This window comes from Seriola dumerili, unplaced genomic scaffold (genome assembly GCF_002260705.1).
Source record: "Seriola dumerili isolate Sdu_G_001 unplaced genomic scaffold, Sdu_1.0 BDQW01000331.1, whole genome shotgun sequence".
Lineage (NCBI taxonomy): Eukaryota > Metazoa > Chordata > Actinopteri > Carangiformes > Carangidae > Seriola > Seriola dumerili.
In genome coordinates, this window is record NW_019174586.1 from 2,501,354 (window position 1) to 2,524,772 (window position 23,419).

General features: G+C 41.1%; 1 protein-coding gene across 2 annotated transcripts in view; it reads right to left on the reverse strand.

The window, feature by feature from the left end:
* macrod1 (MACRO domain containing 1) overlaps positions 1-23,419 on the reverse strand; it is a 110,153-nt gene that overhangs the window by 24,814 nt on the left and 61,920 nt on the right. For both annotated transcript variants that reach the window (XM_022760297.1, XM_022760296.1), the window contains exons 4-5: positions 19,828-19,857; positions 8,619-8,735 (exon numbers count right to left, since the gene is read on the reverse strand). In XM_022760297.1, coding sequence (XP_022616018.1) covers positions 8,619-8,735; positions 19,828-19,857 — 147 coding nt within the window. The remainder of the gene's footprint in view (positions 1-8,618; positions 8,736-19,827; positions 19,858-23,419) is intronic.

The following is a 23,419-nucleotide window of genomic DNA, read 5'->3' on the forward strand; positions in this document are numbered from 1 at the left end:
CCTCTAAGTTCATCTTCGCTAACTCCTCCTTCACAGTTTTACACTGAGTCTTTTTTGTTTTGCAGCTTTTCTTTTGGACAACCTATAGGTTTTTGTTTCTTCTTCTGTGTCCTGCTGTCCTTGCTGTTTAGGTCTAAATAGGTGAAGTTCTCCACAAAATGTTAAGGGTTAGGGTCAGGGTCAGGGTTCTGGAGGTCTTGTTTAATTGCCAGGCTTGTCAGTCAGGTAAATCTTCGAGCTGCCAAAGAAAGCTCCGCTGAATGTCTCTGAGTTTATGTGCTGTGGTTTTGTGACATGATCCAATCAGTGGTGAGGAGAAGAAAAACAGTGTGAGGATGCAACCTTGTCTCAGTCCAAACTAAAAAAGAAACTCAGAGGGGGTTTTACACTTTACACTTGGATGATAGACGCCAACATTGATGAGGTGATCCAGAGTGAATAAGAGGTCATAACAGAAATGTATCCTCAGAACAATGTTGTATTCTGAAAATATAAATAATGAAATGTCTCCACATATAAATACTCCAAGGACAGGTGACTATAGGCCTAAGTGTATTTAACTATTCAACTACTGTAAGGAAGAAAATCTTGTACCTTTCAACTACAGCTGACACTGCTTTAATGTTATGGTGTACAGACCTTCATCAGGTTTTATTCAGATAAATTGTAAACCATCTAAAATGAGTTAGGTGGACTCGCATGGACTAATCAAATTGCACCAACCTCATCATATCTGCCACTGCTTTGGCCTTTTCCTAGTGTTTTTCAGTTTCTGGCTCTGTTTGTTGATTAATGAGGGAGAAACTTAACAGACCAGCTCGTTCATGCTGATTTTGCACAAGCATTTTTTTTTTTTTCCAACAGGCAGTTTTATGTTGCTACCTAACAGCAGCTATCATTGTAGTAGTTGCATACAGTGCAAAAATATGCATGTAATGGCCACATTTTATCATCCTGCTAGGGGTTAAATATTTCCAAATCATTGTTGCGTGAATGTGTGCGCACGTTGAATGTATATCACGCTAGGTTACGATATGAAGAGAAGAAATTTAAAACTGCCTGCAGATGAACATTAGCGTACAATAGGAATTAATGGCTGTCATTACCCTGTGACTGCATTTCAGTGATGCACTGTATCTTTGCTTCTGTGCGGCTGAAAAAGGTTGAACTTTCACACAGAGGAGGGAATCATGTGCCCACTGTTAAACCGATGTGAGGCCTTTTGATTTTTACCCTGAAGACTGTTTTTCCAAAAGCTCTGAATAACAGGCTTCATCAAATCGTAATAACAAATTCTGAGCAATGATGTGACTGTGGCCTAATGCCACATAATTTAGCTGTGATTCTCTCTCACTGGATGTCCAATTTTTCTTTCCTCTCCCTCTCCTCTTGCTTACACATTTATTTAAGGCAACAGTTCTTTAAGGCTCCAACCAGGTTTGGATGTTATATTGATTTCTGCCCTTGGGTCCAATTAAGAAATCACTTTGTTTAGCGTAGCTAGTTACACAATCGACATTGTAATGTTTATATACAGTATCCTTTACGTGTGTTTGTGTTAAGTGTAAACCTTTGGTGCTCAATTTAATATTAATGCGATGCTTCAAATACCTTTTTTTATCTCTGTCTCTTCAAACATTGTGTCAGAGACAAGTATTACAAATAATTACAAAACAAAAACAACCATGTACATGTAAATGATATTATATCTCAGCACATGCTACAGCGTAAAAAGTCTTTGGTAAATTGACTTGTAACTATAGCGCTTTTCTAGTCTTACTGACCAAAGCACTTTGCTATACTTGCCATATTCACCCATTCACTCACACGTTCATACATCACACTCATTCACTGATGGAACAGCCGACAGGGGCAATGTGTGGTTCAGTATCTTGCCCGAGGGCACTCTGACACGCGGCCTGGAGGAGGAGCCGGGGATCGAAACCACCGACCTTCTATTTAGTGGACGATCCGCTCTGCCTCCTGATCCACAGCCGCCCACAAGTCTCTCTTGAGTAAAAGCTCGGAGAGGTATGATCAACAGTAAAAAGCACTCATTATGGAGGTAGAATGGCTCCTGCCAGTTATATTTTCATATATTACATCACTGGATTAGATTGCATTAGTCATTCTGAAACGCGGTGATTTAGAAATTGAAGTGCAAAGTAAAAGTCAATAAATTTAAATTATAAATAACTCAAAATTGTACTTGAGCACAATATGTCATTATATGTACTTAGATACTTTCCACCACTGCCTTGAATGTGAATTTAAGGATGTTTTTGAATAAAGGAGATTAATACAATTAAAATAGTCCATGTGGTTCCACCTCTCTCTGACACCAACCTGAATGAAACATGTGCTTAAAAATGTAATAAATGTAAGTATAAAAAATATGATTTAAAGTCAGGTGCAGACTGTTCATCGGCTTCTTACTTTCAGTTTTCTGACATTGACTAGTCTTCAGTCTCTTCTGAAACCTTTGCCACAGTCTTCTTCTTTTATGGCAGTTATTCTCTCTCAGACTTCCTTTGTCCTCACAAAAAGCTGCTGTCCTCTGTGGGTTTATCCTGTTTTACACCTAAGAATACTGTAGCACTTATCACATCGATTAAAACATGATGCTAAGAAGCCTCTTTCATCAGGGTTAAAAAACACAAATCAGTCTGACCTAATTATAACACAAAGGCTTGTTTCTAACAGATTTCAGTGAGACTTTTTTTTTATAAAACAAACTGCTTTGTACGTTTAACAAAGTCTTCATTACTTGCTATGAACGTCTTGGAAAACAAATAATAATGAATAAACACGCTCAACAACACGATGAAAGGAAATAAATTCTAAATAAGTTCTTGAGTGCTGCTCAAACTATATTGATCACACACCTGACTTGCCTGGCACATACAGTCCTGCAAAGATGCAGAGAGAAAGAGCGTGTGTGTGTGTGTGTGTGTGTGTGTGTGTGTGTGTGTGTGTGTATGTGCTCTCCCAAAAGTGGGCGTCACACTGGCATGAGCCTTAAAAAGAACTTGACTGAGTGCCATCCGGTGACACCCGCCCAGTCTTTTCTTTTTGTCTGCCATTCCAGCTTTTTTCCTGCTTTTTGTCATTACTCCTCTTTTTTCTTTTTTTGGCTCTGTCCGCCCTCTCCTCCGCCCCCCCCCGTGGCCTCCCACCATTCTTACCTGGGAGGCCACGAGTCGCTGCTCCTGCTTTTCATACTCAACGGCCATCCATCCGTCCGTCCTCTCCCCTCCCCTCCCCTTTCCCTCTCTCTTCTCATACCTCCATCTGTCCCTAGCCTTTCTTTATCTGCCTTTAAAGCAGGAGGCAGGAAAAAGACTAGCTGGTCCTTTGTGTGCCCGGCCTCAGTTTATGCTCAGCCAAGCGGACACAGCTCTTAAATCCAGGCCCGGGCTTTGGCACAAAAGGAAGGCTCGGGTCTTGTAAAGGCCCCTACAGCTCTCCCTATCTCTTTCCACCTTTCTCCGAAAAAGACAGAAGGGCAGTTATTCTAAACTGGAGGACAAGAGTAGATGGCGAAGGGGGGAACAAGATGCCGAAGCTAAAAGGAGCGGACATAATTCTCTTCATCTGAGAGCAGCAGCAAAGACGTTCTTTATTCCCTCTCACCCTCCAACTCTCTCTCCCTGAGCAAAGCAACACACTGGAGTTTTTTTTTTTTTTTGATCTCTTTTTTCTCCTTCAAGGCGAATGAATTAACTGAATGAATTAACACCAGGGCTGCTGCTGCTATGATCATCATCATCACGCTCCTCCTCATCAGCAGCAGCAGCTTTGACGAAGCTTTTTAACACCTAGAAGGATCGCACTGCTGACGCTGAGGCAGGAAGAAGCAAAGATGTCGACAACCTTGTCAAAAAAAAAAAAAAAAAAGATGGGAAAAAAACTCCCCAACTAGCAAGGTATCACAGTCTGAGTGCTACAGTCTTTAGCCCAGAGCCTTGTCAAGTCTCTTGGCACTACTAAAGAAACCTTACTGCTGATGATGAGAGGAACAGAGGGGGGAGGATGGTGGTAGTGAGATACAAGGGAGAAAGAAAGAGACAAAATGTAAGAGTGAGGACGAGAAAAAAGAGAGAGGGTGTGGATGAGAGGAACGGAGGGAAACAAGGTGTTTAAGTTGTTGATCGCGATGGGCAGAAACAACATGTCTTCAAAGAAAGAGAGACAGACAAGAGAGAGCGACAGGGTGACAGGAGAGAGATGGAGGTCTTGGAGGAGAGGAACAGGGGGAGTCTGGTAGAGCTGCAGTGAGGATTTTAATTAGCAGTAATTGGCCACCGAGGGAACAGAAACTGGGAGACGTGAGGCAGGGAGGGAAGAGAGGGGAGCATAGCAGCCTGTTTCTGACAGACTGATATCTCTCTTGCTTTGTACCTCTCTATTTCCTTCAGCACTTTTTCTATACGGGCCTTTCCATCTCCATCTTGTTTTCCCTACATCTTTTTCCACCTCCTACCGTGTTACTCCCACTCTCTGCCAATTTCCCCTTAAATACAGTCGACTGCAAATAAACTGTAAGGTGTTTGGCATATGAGACAAGACAAAAGCAATGTGTACAATTATCCTGAAAAGACCTGAAAGCTGCACAGAGTTACAGAATCAGTTTTAAAATACAGTTATACTTTAACTCATCTTAAAGCTGCTATAATCAACAATTTCTTATGAACAATAGATCACATGAGTATTTATTATCTGACAGGTGATGAACACACATAGACCTGACTCTTCAGTTCCCCTCAGCTTGGGCAGCTGTTTTTTTTTGTTTGTTTTTTTTATCACATTTGAAAAAAATCAACTTAATAGGTGATTATGGTTCACAGTTTGCAAACATTTGCAGATTTAAAGTGATCGATCTTAAACGATCAGTTTTGTATTGTATTCACCAAAGTGGCTGCTGAAGTCTGGGTTGTCATGCAACAACTGTGAGTGGTCAGACAATTATAAAGGTTGGCTATCCAAGCTGGCTAGCCAAATTATCAACCCCGTAATTTGGAGGTAAAACGGAAAGTGAGCACATGCCTAATATAGTTGATGATCCCTCGCTGCACATGAAAAATGTGAGTGGGCATAACCACAGCACGTTATTTGGAGACAATCTGGGTAATAATTTCACAGTTCACCTTGTTTTTGTCATCCAAATCATTTTGGCTGACCTAGGTGTTTGTGTTTAACCTACATGACCAACCCAAATAAGTCATTGGATCAATTTTTTTTTTCGTTAACATTTTTACCAGCAAAAACTGCAGCTGCCGGACAAATAACTTATCTGTAGCCTATTATATTCATCGTAAACTATTAAGCTGTAACAGTCTGTCTATTGTACTATACAGTATATCTTACTCTTTTGCTTTTGCATTGTTTTTGTCTCTGTGGGGATTATATATCAGTCTGTTAGCGTTGACGTCACTAAAGCTGAGTGTTTCCTTTACTGGATGAATAGTGATTATAATTCTGACCTCATCTCGTCTATCTCTCCCTCATTCTCTTTAGACCCGCCCCCGGCTCCTTTCCTCCCCAGTGTATCACAATGTTGTATCCCTGTGTGTTTGGCAGGGGAGCGAGGGCCGACTGGGGAACAGGTTAGCAGGGTTACAGCTGTGTTTTATCGGTACACAGGTGAGCTCTTGGGCGCTGCGTCGGCTGGACAACACATTCAGCTCACGCTCCCTTGTCTGGCAACCGCAAAACACACACAAGCACACACCTACACAAGTGCACATGGATCTTACAGCATGCATCTGGCACACAAGTGAGCAACACGCTAATTTTATGCACAAACAGACAGACTGATCTCAAAGTGTTCCACTCTTAATCAAATCCTCATTTACAGTGGCTCATATGCTCCAAAGTTGACAGATTGCTGATTTAACTGCCTTTAAGTTTTGGTTAATATGTGAATTTAGGCAGGGTCTGCTTGAAATTTTCCAGCTGTCATTTGTCAACATCCCAAATTGCATGCGAGTCTTGCTAAACAGCAACAGTAGTGTGCCATGCGCTCCGGGTGTTGCTAGGTTACGGGACTGGGATGCTGCTGGCTAAGTGGCTGCGGGATCATCGACGGGCACTCTGCATGGAGGGCTGACAGCAGGTCCGCTGGACCATTTGGCAAACCTGTGAGTCAGACACTCTTGAAATCCCACATCTGGTGGCAAGCCCATACAAATCAAGATCAAAGTGTTGGCTTTGAAATTGGACCTGTCTCTCAACCATCCTGCCTATCTCCTGTCGAGTTTCATTTTCATTTCTTGCTCTTTTCCCACATTTTTTCACAGTGCTCTGTCTGCTTTGTTATCTCTCCTTTGCTATCCCTGTGTTGTTGCTGTCTCACCTCTCTCTCCCTCCTGCTGAGAGGTAATCAAGCCCTGTTGAGAGTGTTTAAGTGTTGGAGCAGATACATGTTGAATTATTCTTGGGACATAATATTTTGTCTGGTGGGAGAGAGCCAGTCTCCAGTCCACATGGCGGATAACAGCCATGCACACACAAATGTAAGGCACACACCCACACGCAGTTAGTCAGTCAGTGAATCAGAAAGAGAGTCAGTCATACGGATATGACACTGACAGATAGTTACAGGTAAGAGAGTGATAGGACCTGACAGGCAGCCTGAACTGTATACACTGATACACTTCACATAATGCAGCACAGACACAAGTAAAGACAGAACAGTATGTATATACACAGTATCATTCTGTATCAGCAAGAGAGAGAAACACATGCACGCAATGTAATTTAAAAAATACACAATACAAAAATGAACAACACTAGGGGTGTAACTATTTTGACACTGCAACAGAACCGTGATGCCCCCAACCCCAACCCACCGCAGGTGCAGCCTGTCGAGCTCTCTTTACTTAACCAATGTAACAAAACTCTTTTTTCATTTCACGATTAACACTACAACACATGTCAATCACCAAATTATTATTCTATTTAAAGTTAGGACAAGCTGTATATTTTGTAAATATGAAATATCATACCTATTGTCTGAACCAAACCACACCCCTATCAAACACATGCAAATGTGCACACTTAAGGACGCACTGTAACAAGCAGCAGCATCCACTCACACATAAAAATTACTGCTAAGATCTTCGAAGTTAAACAACTGAACCAACAAAGGAGAACAGACAGTGTAAGAACTCATCTCCTCCTAATTCCCTCCTGTCTTCAGCTCCACTCACATCCGTCCCCTCCCCCACATTGCCTCGTTTCTTAACCACTCTCCCAGTCCTTCCTTATCTATCTCTTCTATTCCTGCTCTCCATTCTGCCTAGAGCTCGCCTTTATTATCGCTTCTCTCTCCTTTTTTCTCGCCTTTTTTCTCCTCCCTTCCTCCGTGAACTTAAACTCTCCATGGAACCATAAGCTGATATCACACAGACTCAGTGCTACTTTAATCTCTGTCGAGCACGCACACACGCGCACACACACACACACACACACAGACACACACGCACACACAAACACACCTGGGTGGTCATTATAATGTACAAAGCTTGGCAACTACATTATTGAAATACCTATTTGTGTGAGGCTGCGTGTTTGCCATCACAGTGGCAGGCAATATCATGATTAGCTCCTTCAGACTTCAGAATTGGAGGAGTGGGTGGTGGAAACTGTTTGAGTTTCATGTAGTGGCATGTGAACGCTTTGAGCTTTGTATAACACTATGAATACACTACACAGTATGAGACAATTAATACTATGTGAGAAAGTCTTTTATGATGGACACTGTCATGTTAACCCAGATGTTACAATAATTTAAAACAATTTAAATTAGCATTGTACTCTTAAAAAATTGTCACTGACAGTTTTAGACAGATTTTCACATTATTGTGACGTGGTATTTCAGCCGTTAAAGAAGCTTTAAGGACAAGACAAATACAACAACCTATCAGTGCATGCATGTGCTATGAAACTGACCCAAAGATTTCACCTTTTATATTTTCAGTGTCTAGAAACAGGAAGATATTCTCCTGTTAATTTTGAAGTTTTCAGAGTGTTATTTAATTGAAATTTAAACCTTAGCCAAATGTTTTGCACTAATGTCCGTTTTGACCTTTCAGAATCAAAATGCAGTTGTTGTTCAGTCCCTCTTATTAATGTCTACATCATGGACTGATGCACTGCGCAGACTGGGTTTTTAGACATCAGGAAAGCTGGAGAAGCATTTTTTTCCCCCCACAACTAAAACACCTAGAAATGCTTTTCCTGTCATGTTGAATCTTCAGTTTCGTCACATTATACACGCTGCAATGGAGTGCCACTTAATAATTGAGTGCCATTTACTTTGCTATAAATGGATACCTAGATGAGTTTCTGCTGGTGTTTGAGTTTGGGCTGAAAAGTAAAACTGATCTACTTTAAGGCCTTATTGCGAAAAAAAAAAAAAAAAAAAAGTGTTGTTCATGAGTCTGTTTAAGCTTTATTTTTCTAAACTGTGCAGTTTGCTCTTTTTAAGCAACGCATTGCATTACTGTCGCACTCTCCCATATATTCACAGTTGGAAGCAGGCCAGTACAACCACACTGAGCAGCCTCACTGGAGTAGCTGGAAGTCACACAAACACTCACACACTTCATACTCACACTTTGCTGGCAGGCCGTAGCCGCAGGTGATCTTGGCCTCTCCAGTCTCACATCCGTTGAGGGAAGCACACTCCTTTTTTAGCTGTGGACCTGCAGCGTTGTGGATCGCTCCGTCCACTGAAGAGGAGACGACAGGAGATTCAGAGAGTTGGCCTACTTATGTGAATCCCCTGCAATCTGACTACTTACAGGGAGTCAAAATGTTGTTTGAAGTCCAGCAGACACATTTTCAGGTGTCAAAGCTTAGTGCTGAAAGGACCTGGATAATGCTGATATTAGTTCTGAACAGTTGGATTTCCTGTCTTATGCAGGTTGCTAACTTTTCACCCAAATCCTGCTTTTTTTTCTTTGAATAAGTCAAAGCATCTGTCTCTCTGTATATGTCAGTCTATTTAATGGATTTTAAGGTTACTGCAGTAGTTAATTGCTCGATTTAATGTGTTATTAAGGACTCAGCTGACTCTGACTTTTTGGTCAATTAGTCTTTATTAATTACATTTTCATAAATCTACATAATATTCAGAAATGTGTATCTATCCTTGATCCACACCACATCTAAAGACCGTGACTGTGTTCATTTCCAGGAGGGCAATGATGCAGGAAAAGCAATTTTACAGCTGTGCCAATTACAGATTCAGTCAGAATCTTTGCACCCCTTGCAGTTAGACACATTTCCTCAAAGTTACTATTCATACAATCTTGATTTCAACAGCTTTATAATTATGAGTCTCAGCATTATGGACCCAAGAAAGCAGAATTTAACTTAAGATAATGAGTGACAAACTGCAACAACAAACACAAAAAGGATTTACCTACACTGAATCATTCTTCAAAGCCAATACATTACATTACATTAAAAGAAAAACTTTTAAAAAATCATTCAAATCTATTTAATCACTCACTTGAATAAAGGGAATTTTGTAATTCATCAGTGACTATAGATGACATTATGCTTCAACGAAGGAGAAATGAAAAAACACACATATTCCACTGAGGTAGGTAGACATCAGTGTAAGGAGGGAAAACCACACACTTATAACACCTGTTTCATTTAGTCAGGTTAGTTACAGTAATCATCCACACAGTGTAAAAAACTAAATTTGATTGGATCATGGTCGGAGAGGTGCTTTGATGGTCAGCAAAATTAAGAAGAAAAGCCAAAAGCTACAGACTCAACCCTGTCTCCTAGAAATGATGCCTATGTATTAATAATCTGCAGTCATTGCTGTCCCATTTCTCTAAGTATTTGTTTTATCTGAAGGTTGAAAGCGGAGAAATAAAATGAAAGGCACAAGAGAAGGGAAATGACACGTAACAAAGATCAAGAACAAATTGGAGATGTTCATGGTCCTTGCCTTGAACCCCTGGGCCACCAAAGCACCCTGAGGATATGTTTTTAATAACAGTATCTGCAAAATGCAGGCAGAGTTTGGACACCCACTGTTAGCTCTGACTACCTCCCTATCACTTGCACGCTGTTCATAATTGTAGCGCCTCTTACCTTTGAAAAACATGTTCCCACTTAATCTGACAATGTATTTCAGTTGTTTTCCCTACAATATCCGCTTTTGCAAAACAATATCAGTGCCTAGCAGCTTAAAGCGCAGAGTAGAGTGTTTTATATGGTTATCTTTGTGCACTCACAGCACTTGGTCAAGGTTTGGGAAAGATGGTCCTCCTGGTTAAATAATGAAAAAGTCAACAGTGACTTGAAGCACAAGATAGGGTGGGTGTGTTTAACAGAGTTGTGAGCTTTGTTCAGTAAACCCACCGTCGGCCCTGACCACCCCCCTAGGACTTGCATGCAGTACATAACTGTAGTGCTTCCTTCATTTGAAAACAACATTGCCACTCAACAATTATGTTTCCCTCAAAATGTCATTGGCAAAACAAATTAGCATACACCACAGTATAAATGTCATTTCTAGAAGATAGGCCTGAAAGACTGTATATATTCAAATATCCCGGCTCAACTATTGTTTTGAGAGAATACTGAGGTTTAATGTCGGAGTCTGATGTAAACAACTCATAATTAACCCAGAATAAAACACATCTGTCAGGAATGAGTTTGTCGCAGCACTGTGAGACTTGTCAGCACTTGGTGCAAATAGTACAATAACACCCATCCATATGTCACAGCTCAGCGTGTTGGCCTGTGGCTCTTATCTCTGTCTGACTGTACACAGACCAGCTGTTACAGTGGTGTGTTTTGCCAAACTGAGTAACTCCAGGCAGGGGTCTCGTGTTATCTGAACGTTATTGTGTTTAGTTGGCATATCACATGCGGTGCTGAGCTGTAGTGTGCCATGTCATGCTGTGCCATGCCGAACCGGGCCTCACTGTGAGCTAAGCGCAAGTGTGAGGGTGTGAAAGGCGAGCTCTGAACACTGGCTACCTCCTCAGGGTGCACAGAAACAGAAGCTCAGAAACCGTACTCAAGCTGCATGTGTGCGCGCGCGTGTGTTTGAAATATTGCTGGGGTGGACATCCTTGGCAAAGCATATGTGTTACTGTGCACAGATATATTTTGTGTGTTTGGTGTGTGTGTGTGTGTGTGTGTGTGTGTGTGTGTGTGTGTGAAGAGTACTTGAGGTGACACACAGACACACTGCATGCACTAACTTTGAAGCAGCCCAACTCTGAAATAGAGAACAAGTGTGATAAGACGGAGAGATGGAAGGAAGGGAGGGGAATAAGGGAGAGCAGCAGATGTAAAAATAGTCTGAAGGGAGATAAGGAAACAGGCAAGAAAAACAGAATCAGACAGAAAAGAAATTGAACTGAAACATAAACCAACAATATTTTTTGTTTTCTTTCATGCCTCATGTTTGACAGATACATGAGTCTGCGCTTGTGTGTAAGGTGTGTTAGTGCAAGTGTCTGTGTTTGTGTGTGAAGCAGCGAGAACTGGACATTTACCCCAGTCTTTATGAATGGACTGCATAGCCTTGAGCTACAGGGATGCCTTTTGACCTGACTACCGCGTTCCTCTCAGTCCCACACATACACGACTGTACCGCAATGCACGGTTGCAAATACAGCTGACAAACATACACAACGACGCTTTCACACGTACACAACAACACACACAAGCTGTAAATACAACTAAACTCCCAGATTAAGTAACACGTGTCGTAGCATAGAAAAGCTGTTTGGAAGACAGTTAATTTAGGGGTTTACTGACATGACATTTCATGCAAGGGAATGTGACCATAAAGATGTCTAACCCCTAATCCCTGCACGTTACCATAACCCTCAGAAACCTGATTAATGCTCAGTTTGTGCAGCTTGATGCATATGTCCTCTTACTCTAGCAACATGGGGGGAGCCAGAGGGTTGGCCTTGAATCTGACTGGCCACCCCTGGACCTATGTTGCCAGCCTATGTATGAAGTGACTGTAGGAACATTTCTAGTTGGAGAAACGACCACAAAGAGGCACAATCCACGGCATCCATGTTTTTCACACTATTATGATGACAACCTATACAGAAAATCTTTGGGTGAGTGCTTGCCCTACCATGTCCCCGACCCTTCAGGGTTAGTGATCAGGAGTTACACAGTCACATTTTTCTCTTGTCTTTTCTTGTAGCTTTTGTGTTTCATGTCCACAGAGAGAACTAGGGGGAGGGAGGGACTGCCTGCCGGAGTTACAGTCGTCAAATTCAACTGACCCAAACTATTAACTAATTTCTGTATTCGCTATCACCTGCATTCTTGGAGACACATTGAAACATTACTGCAGTAGTGTCTTTCATGTTTTTCTTTTTTTAAATTTCAGGTGTTGAACAACTCCAGACTGCAGCCAACACATCCTGTCCTTTTAGCTGCAAACGACATCTCCGCCATATTCGCTTTCACACGAATCACGCTTTGTGCATTCAGCTGAACAAGCCTTTGATGCTCTCATGTTTAAGTTAGATTGCTCCTTGTCAAATGGAGATGAGAAGAGCGGAGACAGAATAGACCGCTCTCTCACTCTCTTTGGACACAGCCTGAACCCGCTGAGCAGGGCTAATAAATATCCATACACCTATTCAGTCTCTCAGTGACTCCCACCTTTCTAATGAAGAGCGCTGTCCCTCCAACTACATTCACTGAAGACAGCCCATGTTAGCTTTCTTTCAGACTGTGGCAACTTCTGACTCTGTGGGAGCCGGTGTAATAGCTCAGCATGAGCGCTGCATGCTACTGAGTAGATTCAGACACTGTTTTGTCACTTCAATGCAGTCCGAAATATGAAGGGGGAATTCATGAGCAGAGGGGAGTGCAAAATGAAAGATGCGTTTGATGGAAAGCTGCACCAGCAACATTTCTTCAGAGCAGGCACATAATGAGTGCTCAAGGACGGCCTGTGACTCAAAGTATCAATATTATCTTATTACTTCCACAGAACAATATCAACTGAGTCCATCTGGCTGCGCTGCAAAGGGTGAAATGACTGAATTAAAACTGTTCTTCATTAAATATTTAACTTTTTGAAATTAATTTTTTAAAAAAGGGAAAAATTAAGAATTGCTCTGCAGTGATGTCTACAGTGTCACACATGCTGTTGGTAACAGAGTTTTGTATTAAGGGTATACTGGTATCTTATTTTGGCCCTTTTGTTTTTTTTACTGGTACTGGTGATGTGCTTGTGACTTGTGTTTTCAGCCACACTAGCAACATGGCTCTAGGGACGACAGACCACAGACTGTAATATCTCAACAGCCATTAGAACAGACAATCATGCACCCCTCACAATGAATTGTCATAACTGGTCTCTTAAAGATGATCTCTTTAACTTTTCCAACATCATCATCAACAACATCATGTCAATTATCCAATCTTCCCATCAGTGGTAATTTAGTGCTAATTAGCTGTTAGCATGCTGACGAGCTGATGAACGTGGTAAACATGTTAACACTGTCATTGTGAGCATGTTAGAATGATATCGTCATCGAGCTGCTACACTTCACTCCCTATTTCACTCACTAACAGACATCCAATAGTTTACTCAGCAGTGAGCAGTAAACTGAGGTTTTGGACACTAGATGACTCCTTGTCATTTTCTGTCATCGTTGCCGAGTCGCACAACTGTAATTTTTGCTTCTTAAAATGAGAAACAATTGCATTTTGAGATTAGTATCAGTAGTTGTAGTATACATGTTGTATATAGTAGTGATGCACAGATCACAGTTATAACCACAGTGCCTGTGGTTAATCTGCAGATCGGGTGGACCTGGTCATAAAAATAAATGTTCTGATTTACAGCAGATGGGTTGCGGGTATAATGTATGAGGAAATTATTCACTGTATTCTCTAAAATGTGAATATATTTTAAGTTTCATTTTTGTCAGGTACAAATTAGACACTGTGTTTGGATTGCTGAAGTCATTATGATTTGTTATTTATTTTAAGCTGTGGCCAAATGTTATTATGAGCTCTTAAATTGTTTGTGACCAGGAAGTATCAGTGACATTCAGAATTGTAGTTTGAGTGGACTAAAAATGTCGGCCTGTGTTCAGACTATTGTGGAAATACACTTTGCCACGTTGTTTTACTTTAAACTGTTTGTTTATTTAAAACCAGCCTACTTCAGTGCAATATGTTACTATATCATCATGCATAATATCCCACTAAGAAATAATGGTAATGTGTGATCGGTGCGGGTCTCTAAATTGTGGAAAATAATTTGCTCGGTGGGTGGCGGGTGGATTACTTATGCATACATGCAGATTAGGATGACATCAGAGCCGATCCCCGCATCACTAATTACCATTCATTGTGTGAATTTTTAGGCCACTACTTAGTGCAATAATCAAACACATAGAATTCAGACATTCAGATAAAGTTGGAGTGATTTCAGACAGAATTTAGTCTTGTTTTCTATGACTATCCACCAGTATGGCTCAGATTTGCTTGTGACTTGTATTTTATTTTTTTATTTTTCTTTCATTGGGTATGATTATTTTGTGTTTGCTTCACTCCAAATAAATTTCCCTTTGGAGATAATAAAGCCAAACCTATATCAGCTCAAGATATAGCACTGCATATCAGTATTGATGTATCCCTCATTTAGTCTATGGAGACACAGGAAGCCCTAACCGAATTAGCATCACTGCGGTGTCAAAGGATACATGTTGTTCATACTCCACTGACTCTGTCACATGCAAATAAAGTACCTGAACTACTCAACAATCAGCCATAATTGGCTACACCTAATGTCACTAACCAACATCAACAGATTATAATGAATTAGTCATGAATTTAATTTATATTACTAGACACTAAAAAGATCTTTTAGGAAGTGTCAAACTCATTTCCATATTTAAAAAAACATTCATTATTTAGCTTTCATTACCATATAGAAAGATGGGACAGAGATATAAAAAAAGAATGGAGAGCTGGAGAGACACAGAGAAAGAGACAGAGAGAAATACGAGATGGGGGATTGAAGAGGAGAAGCAGAGGAGGGAGGGTAAAAACAAAAGGGGAAGAGATGAAAGTTAAGCGAGGTTTCTGAGAGGGGAAAGGATAAAAAGGATGCAGTGGATGGATGGATGCAGGAAGGGGGTAGAAATGAGTGTTTTTGCTTCTTTAGACCAATCAAGAGCCAGCTAAGCAGGCGGCTGACCAGTTTAGGTGTTATCACGTCACCCTCACAGGCTCTATATTGACTAACTCTGGGGGAGAGGGGGAGGCAGGGAGCCAGAGAAGTAGGGGGACCGGGAGGTGATAATTGCCGATATGCTTACCTGGCGAAGAGCCTGCATCCCCCAGCAGGGCACACAAACAAACACGGACGTGCACGCACACACACACACACACACACACACACACACACACACACACCTGCTTGCAATGTTATATGCCACAGCAAGCCTTACCTCCTGCCAACACCCACCACCCACTCTTACAAACACAACCATACACAAAAGGAAACCCACACACAGACACACACTTACACACACATACAGGTAGAGTGACATTAGAGTAAAACCAATCCTGAGGTCTCTCCTATGGAATACTAATATGGCTGCCCTTGCCAGCTGACCTCTTATAGGCCAAACAGGCTGTCCGTCAAACTAATGGGGCGGAACGCTGGCATATTGCTTTCCCACAATCCCTCAGCAGAGCCAGGACACTCATTTACTTCAGTCAGCTTGTTGCCAAGGCAACATTTAGGATGGGTCTGGTGGTGGATGCACGCATGCACATGCACACTGCTTCACACACAGTTGTATATATGCACTTGTATACACAGACACTTAAACATGTGAACACACAGCAACCTGTTAAATGCTACAACTTATACACACACCCGCACACACATACACACACACACATACACACACACACAAACATGACTGTTGCTAACAGTGGTGGAACAGGCGTATTTATGTATGCAGCTGAGACAGTGACAGTACTGTCTGTATGTGGAAGGTACACTAAGTGCTCTTTGCCGCTCTGCTCATCTCTGCGCCCTAAAACCAATCTTCTGCTCACTCCCTTCATTCACAATACATGCTCTCTTGTTCATTTGTTCTGAAAGGGAAGCAGACAAGCCTATCCTGTGCCTGCATTTTTCTCCTCATCCAGACAAGGAGAAGGCAGAGAGAGAGAGCGAGAGAGAGGTGCAGACACACAGGGACCACAGCCGAGAGAGTGCAGGGTATCAAACCTCATCCCCGTTCTAGAGGATTGATTATAGATGTCAGCACACACAAATTCACCCTGGGTTTTTAGCTCTGCAAAAAAAAAAGAAAAATCCAGTGTGAGAGGATTTTGTTCTTTTTCATCTCTACCAAATAAAAAAAATGTAAGTGGATGAAATTTTAATTGGGATTGTGCTCATCAATTGTGTGTTGGCTCTGGGTTTCTTAAAACACCTAAACCAATCATTTGCAGGCAGAGTCTTCGCGGCTGGTTCACATCCTGTGCACTGCGTCCCCACAGACCCAGAGCACGATCTCTGATACCAGCTGCCTGTTCCTGCCTGTTTGTAACTGTGTGTCTCTGTTTGATCAGGAACTTGTTACACAAATGCAGCACATCACAGCAGGTGAGGGCTTTGTATAGATGATGCCATTTGCTGCAAATATGATTTCAGATGTGATGCTGGGACAGTGCTGCAAGGACAGGTTCTGACTTTCTAATCTAAATCTTAATACAATGTTAAAAGAGCTACTGGGTGCTATATCTATCCCTTTTATCCAAGGCTAAATGATCAACCTTGAAAAACTGGCAACTGCCACAGTATCCCAAAACCTCAAGCCTAGAGCTGTTTCTATACCCTTCAAAAACCAAAAATTGTGTTGTTTACTACAAGGTTCTGATGATGAAGTAGAAATGCTGAGGAAGTCGGAAGACTAAGTAACACACATCAGGCAAAGCCATCTCAACTGCAAACCTTCTACTAGCTGCCATCACTGCTCTGTAACAGTGAATGAATGAGTGTAAACACTCTGCACTGCAGCAGTCTCCTATTCAGTAATGAGACAAGGCGAAATAGAAGTCACATGGATGTAACTGCACTTATATAAGCACTTTAGAGCCCACCATCACTCAACATCACAATGTAGAATAAAAACTGAACACAGCTACACACTTGGGGGAATAATTCAAGCGTGCTACACCCAGATGACGAACAATACACACGTCTGTCGTTGCAATGGTGATTTCAGCGGGTAAAATGCCAGTGCTCATTCATGTACAAATCAAAATACTTCATGACTCAGCAGCACGAATTGACATTTTCCTTCCTTAACAAAACACAAACCGATGTTATTCAAGGTTCAGTTCAATACAGAAGGTTAACTGACAGTTACCATGAGCTTTGTGTGTGTGTATATATATCTATATATATCTATATATATAGATATATCTATATATCTATATATATATGCACAAAGCTCATGGTAACTGTCTGGACGACTGAACCTCCAATCATCATCTGGGCTTTCTTTTCTACTTGGAAAATCAATCAAAGCAGTGAAACGTTGAAATGACAGATAAGCTCTGGAATAAATGAGCAACTGCAGCCAGTGGACATAAAAAAAGGTTAATTTCCTGCCCTTGAGTTTGTTGTTGATGCGCTGCCTGAGCTCAGCACTCCTCCAGATTGAAGTGAGAAAACAATGTCGGCAGGTGTGCGTTTGATCTAACTGAATGACATTTACCCAGGTACCCTTGAGACTGAGTAGTAAAGCACTGTAAAGACCTTTTGTTGCCTCTCCTCTGATGAAAAAAAACACTCACTAAAGCTGAATGAACGCTTGGTTATTCAGTGCAGAGTGGGTATCTCAGCGAATGGAGATGTGTACCAAATGATTTTTGTGTGTTTTCTCCACTCGGCTCTCTTCTTGCATCTGTCTCTCCCCAGTGACTGCCTTCCAAACAGTGTTGGACCTCCATTGCTTTCTCTTTCTTGTCTTCTCGCTCAAACCATCATCTTCCTCCTATCGCTCTTGTTTGTTCTATTCTTCTCCATGTCTCTACCCTTACCTCTCTCTCTAATTAACACCTACTGTAGGCTCTATCTGCCTTAGCAAACCCCCAAGGACAGAGCTGGAAAGAGAGACAGAGAGAGGGAAATAAATACAGTAAGAAAGAGATGAGAGAACTCAACTGAGCAAGACAGAAATTTGCAAAGAGCGAAACAGAAACCGATGAAAAGGCAGCTGCAGATGGTGGTTGTTGGATATTGTAGCCTCCTCCAGTCAGTCAGTGGACAAAACAGATGTGGTTTAATTCAACTGGATAAAAATAAATGAAAAAATTAAAATAACTAAAGAAGAGCAGACAACATAAACATGTTTTACATTGGTACAAATGCAGTTTGATGCATACACACACTCATGGCATCTCTAGAAACCATCTGTCTTTGTAGAGCCATCAGAGACTTCAGGACAACATCAAACGATGCTGTAGATCTCGAGGTGCTTGACTGCATGTTTGTGTGTGTGTTTGTGTGTGTGTGTGTGTGTGAAACCACAGGACACCAGAGCGTGTAGTCCATTTTTATGGTTTGAGGCTCAGCTGGTGTATATCAGTAAGGGTGGAGCCTGTGTGTGTGTGTGTGTGTGTGTGCGTGTGTGTGTGTGTGTGTGTGTGTGCGTGTGTGTGTGTGTGTGTGTGTATGTGTGTGTGTGTGTGTGCGTGTGTGTGTGCGTGTGTGTGTGTGTGTGTGTGTGTGTGTGTACGCCCGGGACTTACAGTTTCAACAGAATACTTGAGACAGGCAAATGCACTGCTAAAAATTGACATACGAATGCACTATGTACGTATACATACACGCATACAGGTGTGCCGTTAGATATATCACCATGGAGACTAAGAGGCAAAAAAACCCATGCATGCATACACACATACACACAGACACAAGTTGGGAGGTTAAAAATGGCAGTGCAAGTCAGATGGTCTGAAAGGCTAAAGCTGTTTGTCCAAATGAAGGAAAAGAAAACAACCACAGGCAAATGCACTAGCACCTAAATTTGCAACCATTAACAAACACACACACACACAGATCAAGTAGAGTGAGTGTCTGTGTGTGTGCGTGTGTGTGTGTGTGTGTGTGTGTGTGTGTGTGTGTATACATGTTTGAGCAAATGTGGCTGCTGCATTAGTAGTACAGATTTATTACAAGTATCGATTAACCACGGACGTCCGACATCACATGCACGCAGCAAAGCACTGAGTCAACAATACACTGAAAAATGACTGTTTATATCCACAGCACTCAACACCCATATATTACGAACTATCGACTTTGCACCTGCACGCATACACAAACACACACAAACATACACAAACACAGGCAGTCAGACACACTGTGCAGCATGCAAACGCACCTTGAACACCTGCCACAACAAAGAGCTACCTGCTACCAAACACAAAGAAAATACAGACGGACACACCACACATAGAACATAAAAGACTCTCTCTCTCTCTCTCACACACACACACACACACACACACACACACACACACACACACACACACACACACACACACACACACACACACACACACACACACACTCTTTGGCTAGTACATCGCACTGCATCCTCTGATTAAATGATTAAAAGAAGCACAACATTTCCAATTATTTTGTGCCCAGAGAAGACTATTTGCACCACAAAGCTGTGTTATTAATAACAGCTGAGGCCTACAAGTATCTTGGCAAGCACTGGCACACACAACCAATGGATCAGACAGGTTGTGACTTACCTCCACCTCCGCCGAGCAGAGTGTTGTTGGCTGAAAGAAAAACAGAAGAGAAGAAATATTCATGTAAATGACACATTAAAAAAACATTGCAGCTAGAGCTGAAACAATTAAACAATGAATCAACTGCTGGATGGGCAGAAAATTAGTCATTTATATACTGGTATAATTCTCTGGTTCGAGCATCTTTGATGTTGCTTTCCATTCATTTAAACTGAGAATCTTTGAGTATTGGACTGGTGGTCATACAAAATGTAGGCTACGTGAAATCACATAGGGCTCTGAGAACATGTGATCTCCATTTTTCACAAATGAACTGACTAAATCAGAACAGATGAATTAATAATGATGCCGCCCTACTCACAACTAACACAGAATGTAATACTGACCACCGCTTCAGTCAAAGTTACATTAGTTTTAATTATTTATTTGTGAAAATTAAATTATTCGACATCTATTTTTGATAGCTCAAACACTCTCTGGTTCCAGGTCGTCCATTTTCTGCTTTTCTGATTCAGTGTAAATAATATATATTTGGGTTTTGGACTGTTGGCCAGACAAAACAATCAACAGGTTAAGCAATAATGAAAATATTAGTTGCAGCCCATATAATGTAAAATGCAATATCAACCACTGCTGAATTCACTGGTAGTTCTGATTATTTGTTTGCAACAGAGAAATCAAGACTTCACTCTTTCTAATCAGTGTAAACTTTTTTTGTGGCCATTGATGAACTTGACCTTGCACCACAATGACCACAAAAAACAACAACTCATCACTATATTCATTAACACAACATTTCTTCATTTGCAATGTGTGTGTGTGTGTGTGTGTGTGTGTGTGTGTGTGTGTGTGTGTGTGTGTGTGTGTGTGTGTGTGTGTGTGTGTGTGTGTGCACTGGTCAGAATCCCCCGAGACTTAATCATATGTTATTTCTAACTGGGTGAACTTTTGGTGTAAAAATAACTTGCGGCTTTTGCTTATATTTACTTACTGGGGGCATAAACATGCTCCACATTTGTCCTTCACAACATAATTTGTTAATGGTGTCAGCATTTCTCTACAAGAGTGGTTCTCAATCCGAGTCCTCGGGGGTCACAGTTCTGCTGGTTTTGCCAACCAGCAAGTTAATTGCATTCACCTGGCGTTGCAGGTGTAACTCAGTCCCTGATTAGATGGCTAGAATGGGAACCAGCAGGCTCTGAGTCCCGTCACTGAGGACTGAGAAGCACTGCACAATAAGAACAGGTAGCTTCACTGTCGGAGAAGCTAATGTATAAACTCATGCTGAGGCTGTAGTCCAAAGGAAAATAAACAACTCTGTGATAAGAAACCCATTAGGTGCAATTAGTCTTTTAGTTATGAAAAAAGTCAATCATACAACAATTTTCTAAAAGGACAACAAGAGGTGACTGTAGCTTAAATAAAATAACAATGTACAGTAATGATTGCTTTTTTCTGAGCAAAGACAGTATTACATTAATCTTAGTAGCCTGACCAGCCTGTTCCAAATCATTACCTTCCCAGTTTGCATCAAGTCACTGCGCATGTTTAAAGAGTGTAAATTGCTGGCAGGGTGATAAGGCTGGCTGCGGCTGACATATGCGATATCCAAGACTTTTTCTCACCCACATATCCATAAACGTGTGGAGTCAGCAGTGCTAGCCCGGGGACATCTGCAGTGCGCTCACAAAACTGAGACCTGACCACAAACTAATAAAAATCATGTTTTTCTATTCTTTCTCTGCTCATGGATCAAATTTTGGTTGCTGCGACCATGTTAGGAAAATCGGATAAGCACATAATCTGTCTGAAAGGGACAGTTACAAAGTTACATCCGAACACACAGGGGATGGCTCTCATTTTAGTTACTCTTTGCCAGTAGGCATTGTGCCAATTGAGTATGCGCTCAGATAGTGTATCAGGCAAGTTGGTTTTAGAGAGGGAGGAATATAGAGATTAAATCCCACAGCTGTCTTTCTCTCTCTAAAGAATCCTATACCCTTCAACATCCCCCATTGCCTCATTAATGGTAAATCTCACTTCATGCCAGTCTTTAAACACACTATATCTCTCTGTATGTGTGAATCACAGTTTCACTAACATCTCCCAATGTGAATACCTCCACTCTCTAACTGGAAAATGTGCAGCTCCATACAGCGTGAATTGGAAAAAAAAAAAAAAAGAAGCTATTTAATGTGACATTGTGAGACTATTTCAGTTGCACAGCTTGTTTGAGAGCTGATATATCTTATGATGAAGTGAAATAAAACTCATTTGGGTGTAAAAGTGCAGACAAATAAAATGTCTCCCATTCATCCTCTGATTAGCTGCAGGCTGTACATAAGAGTAATATCACATACTGGGTCTTGTTAATACTAGTCCATGCTGACTAACACGCTCTAGGCCATATGAAGTACATCTGAACTAAACCTGAAAGGGTTTCTTTTTAAAGAAAGACACTGCTACGAAACCACATTTTACTCACAGTGTCAATGGAGTGAACTCTTGAGACACCAGGACTAGGTCGCACCATCTAGTCATAAAGCCATCAATACGTTTCTGTGTAAAAGTTCTCCGTTACTTATTAGTGATTTACTAAATCATGTTGTGCATACTGTGTAAATTGGTTGCTAGGAGACATCAGTAGCACCATCCAATCAACTGTGTGAACAGTAAGACACTGCAGCATAACAAGGTTGTAACACACTGCAAATTTTGAGAATAAAAATCAGGTTTTTATTTGGATTTATTGTACAGACAGGGCTCTACTTCTAACTTCTCCAGTTCCCCAGTGAAAGAAAACTCAAAACTTCTTCCATGTTTACCTTTGTCACAATATATTCACTATAACATCCACTTCCACAGCATTAATTCCATCAGCACAACAACAGAGTCACATCGCATACCGAGCAAAACTCCCTCCAGAATTTGCAGCCATACTTTTATAGGTAGGCTTTTAATGTGAAAAAAAAACATCAGGAAGAGCTTTGTTGACGATAGCACAACATCAATCAGGAGAAAGGCAAAGAAGAAATAAAAATGTAGTGTGAAAACACAATTACTGTTTAAAAAGAGAAAGTGAGAGCAGCAGAGTGGTGTGTACAGCATGACTGTTGTACTGATGGATTTAGTGTTGTGGACATGTGCACTATACTAAATTTACCATGTTTGCTGCTGCAGCTACAGTTAATTTCACACTCCTCAGTATTTTTTTTTTTAAACACTGGCTTTATTTGTTCCTTCTGGCCATGCCCCCAGCTGTTATTTGAGGCTTGGTCATTACCGAGTGGATATCAGCTTTTTACATGAATATTTGCACTAATGTCCAAAAGGTTTAGGAGACCAGGCAATATATCAAACTTAACTAAACATCCTTTATAAATATAGCTAATACTTTGTTTCATTTATATCTGCATTCACAGACAAATTTGTTTATTTCAGAGTTAATAGTATTAATGGAAATTACAGTGATTGGGAGGTGTTGGAGATACAAACATAACCAGTGCTCTTTGGTAATTTAGGCTAAGCTGATTTTCATTTAATGCCCATTGCAATTCTATTTGTTTTTTTTTCTGTTGTATTTGTGTATTCT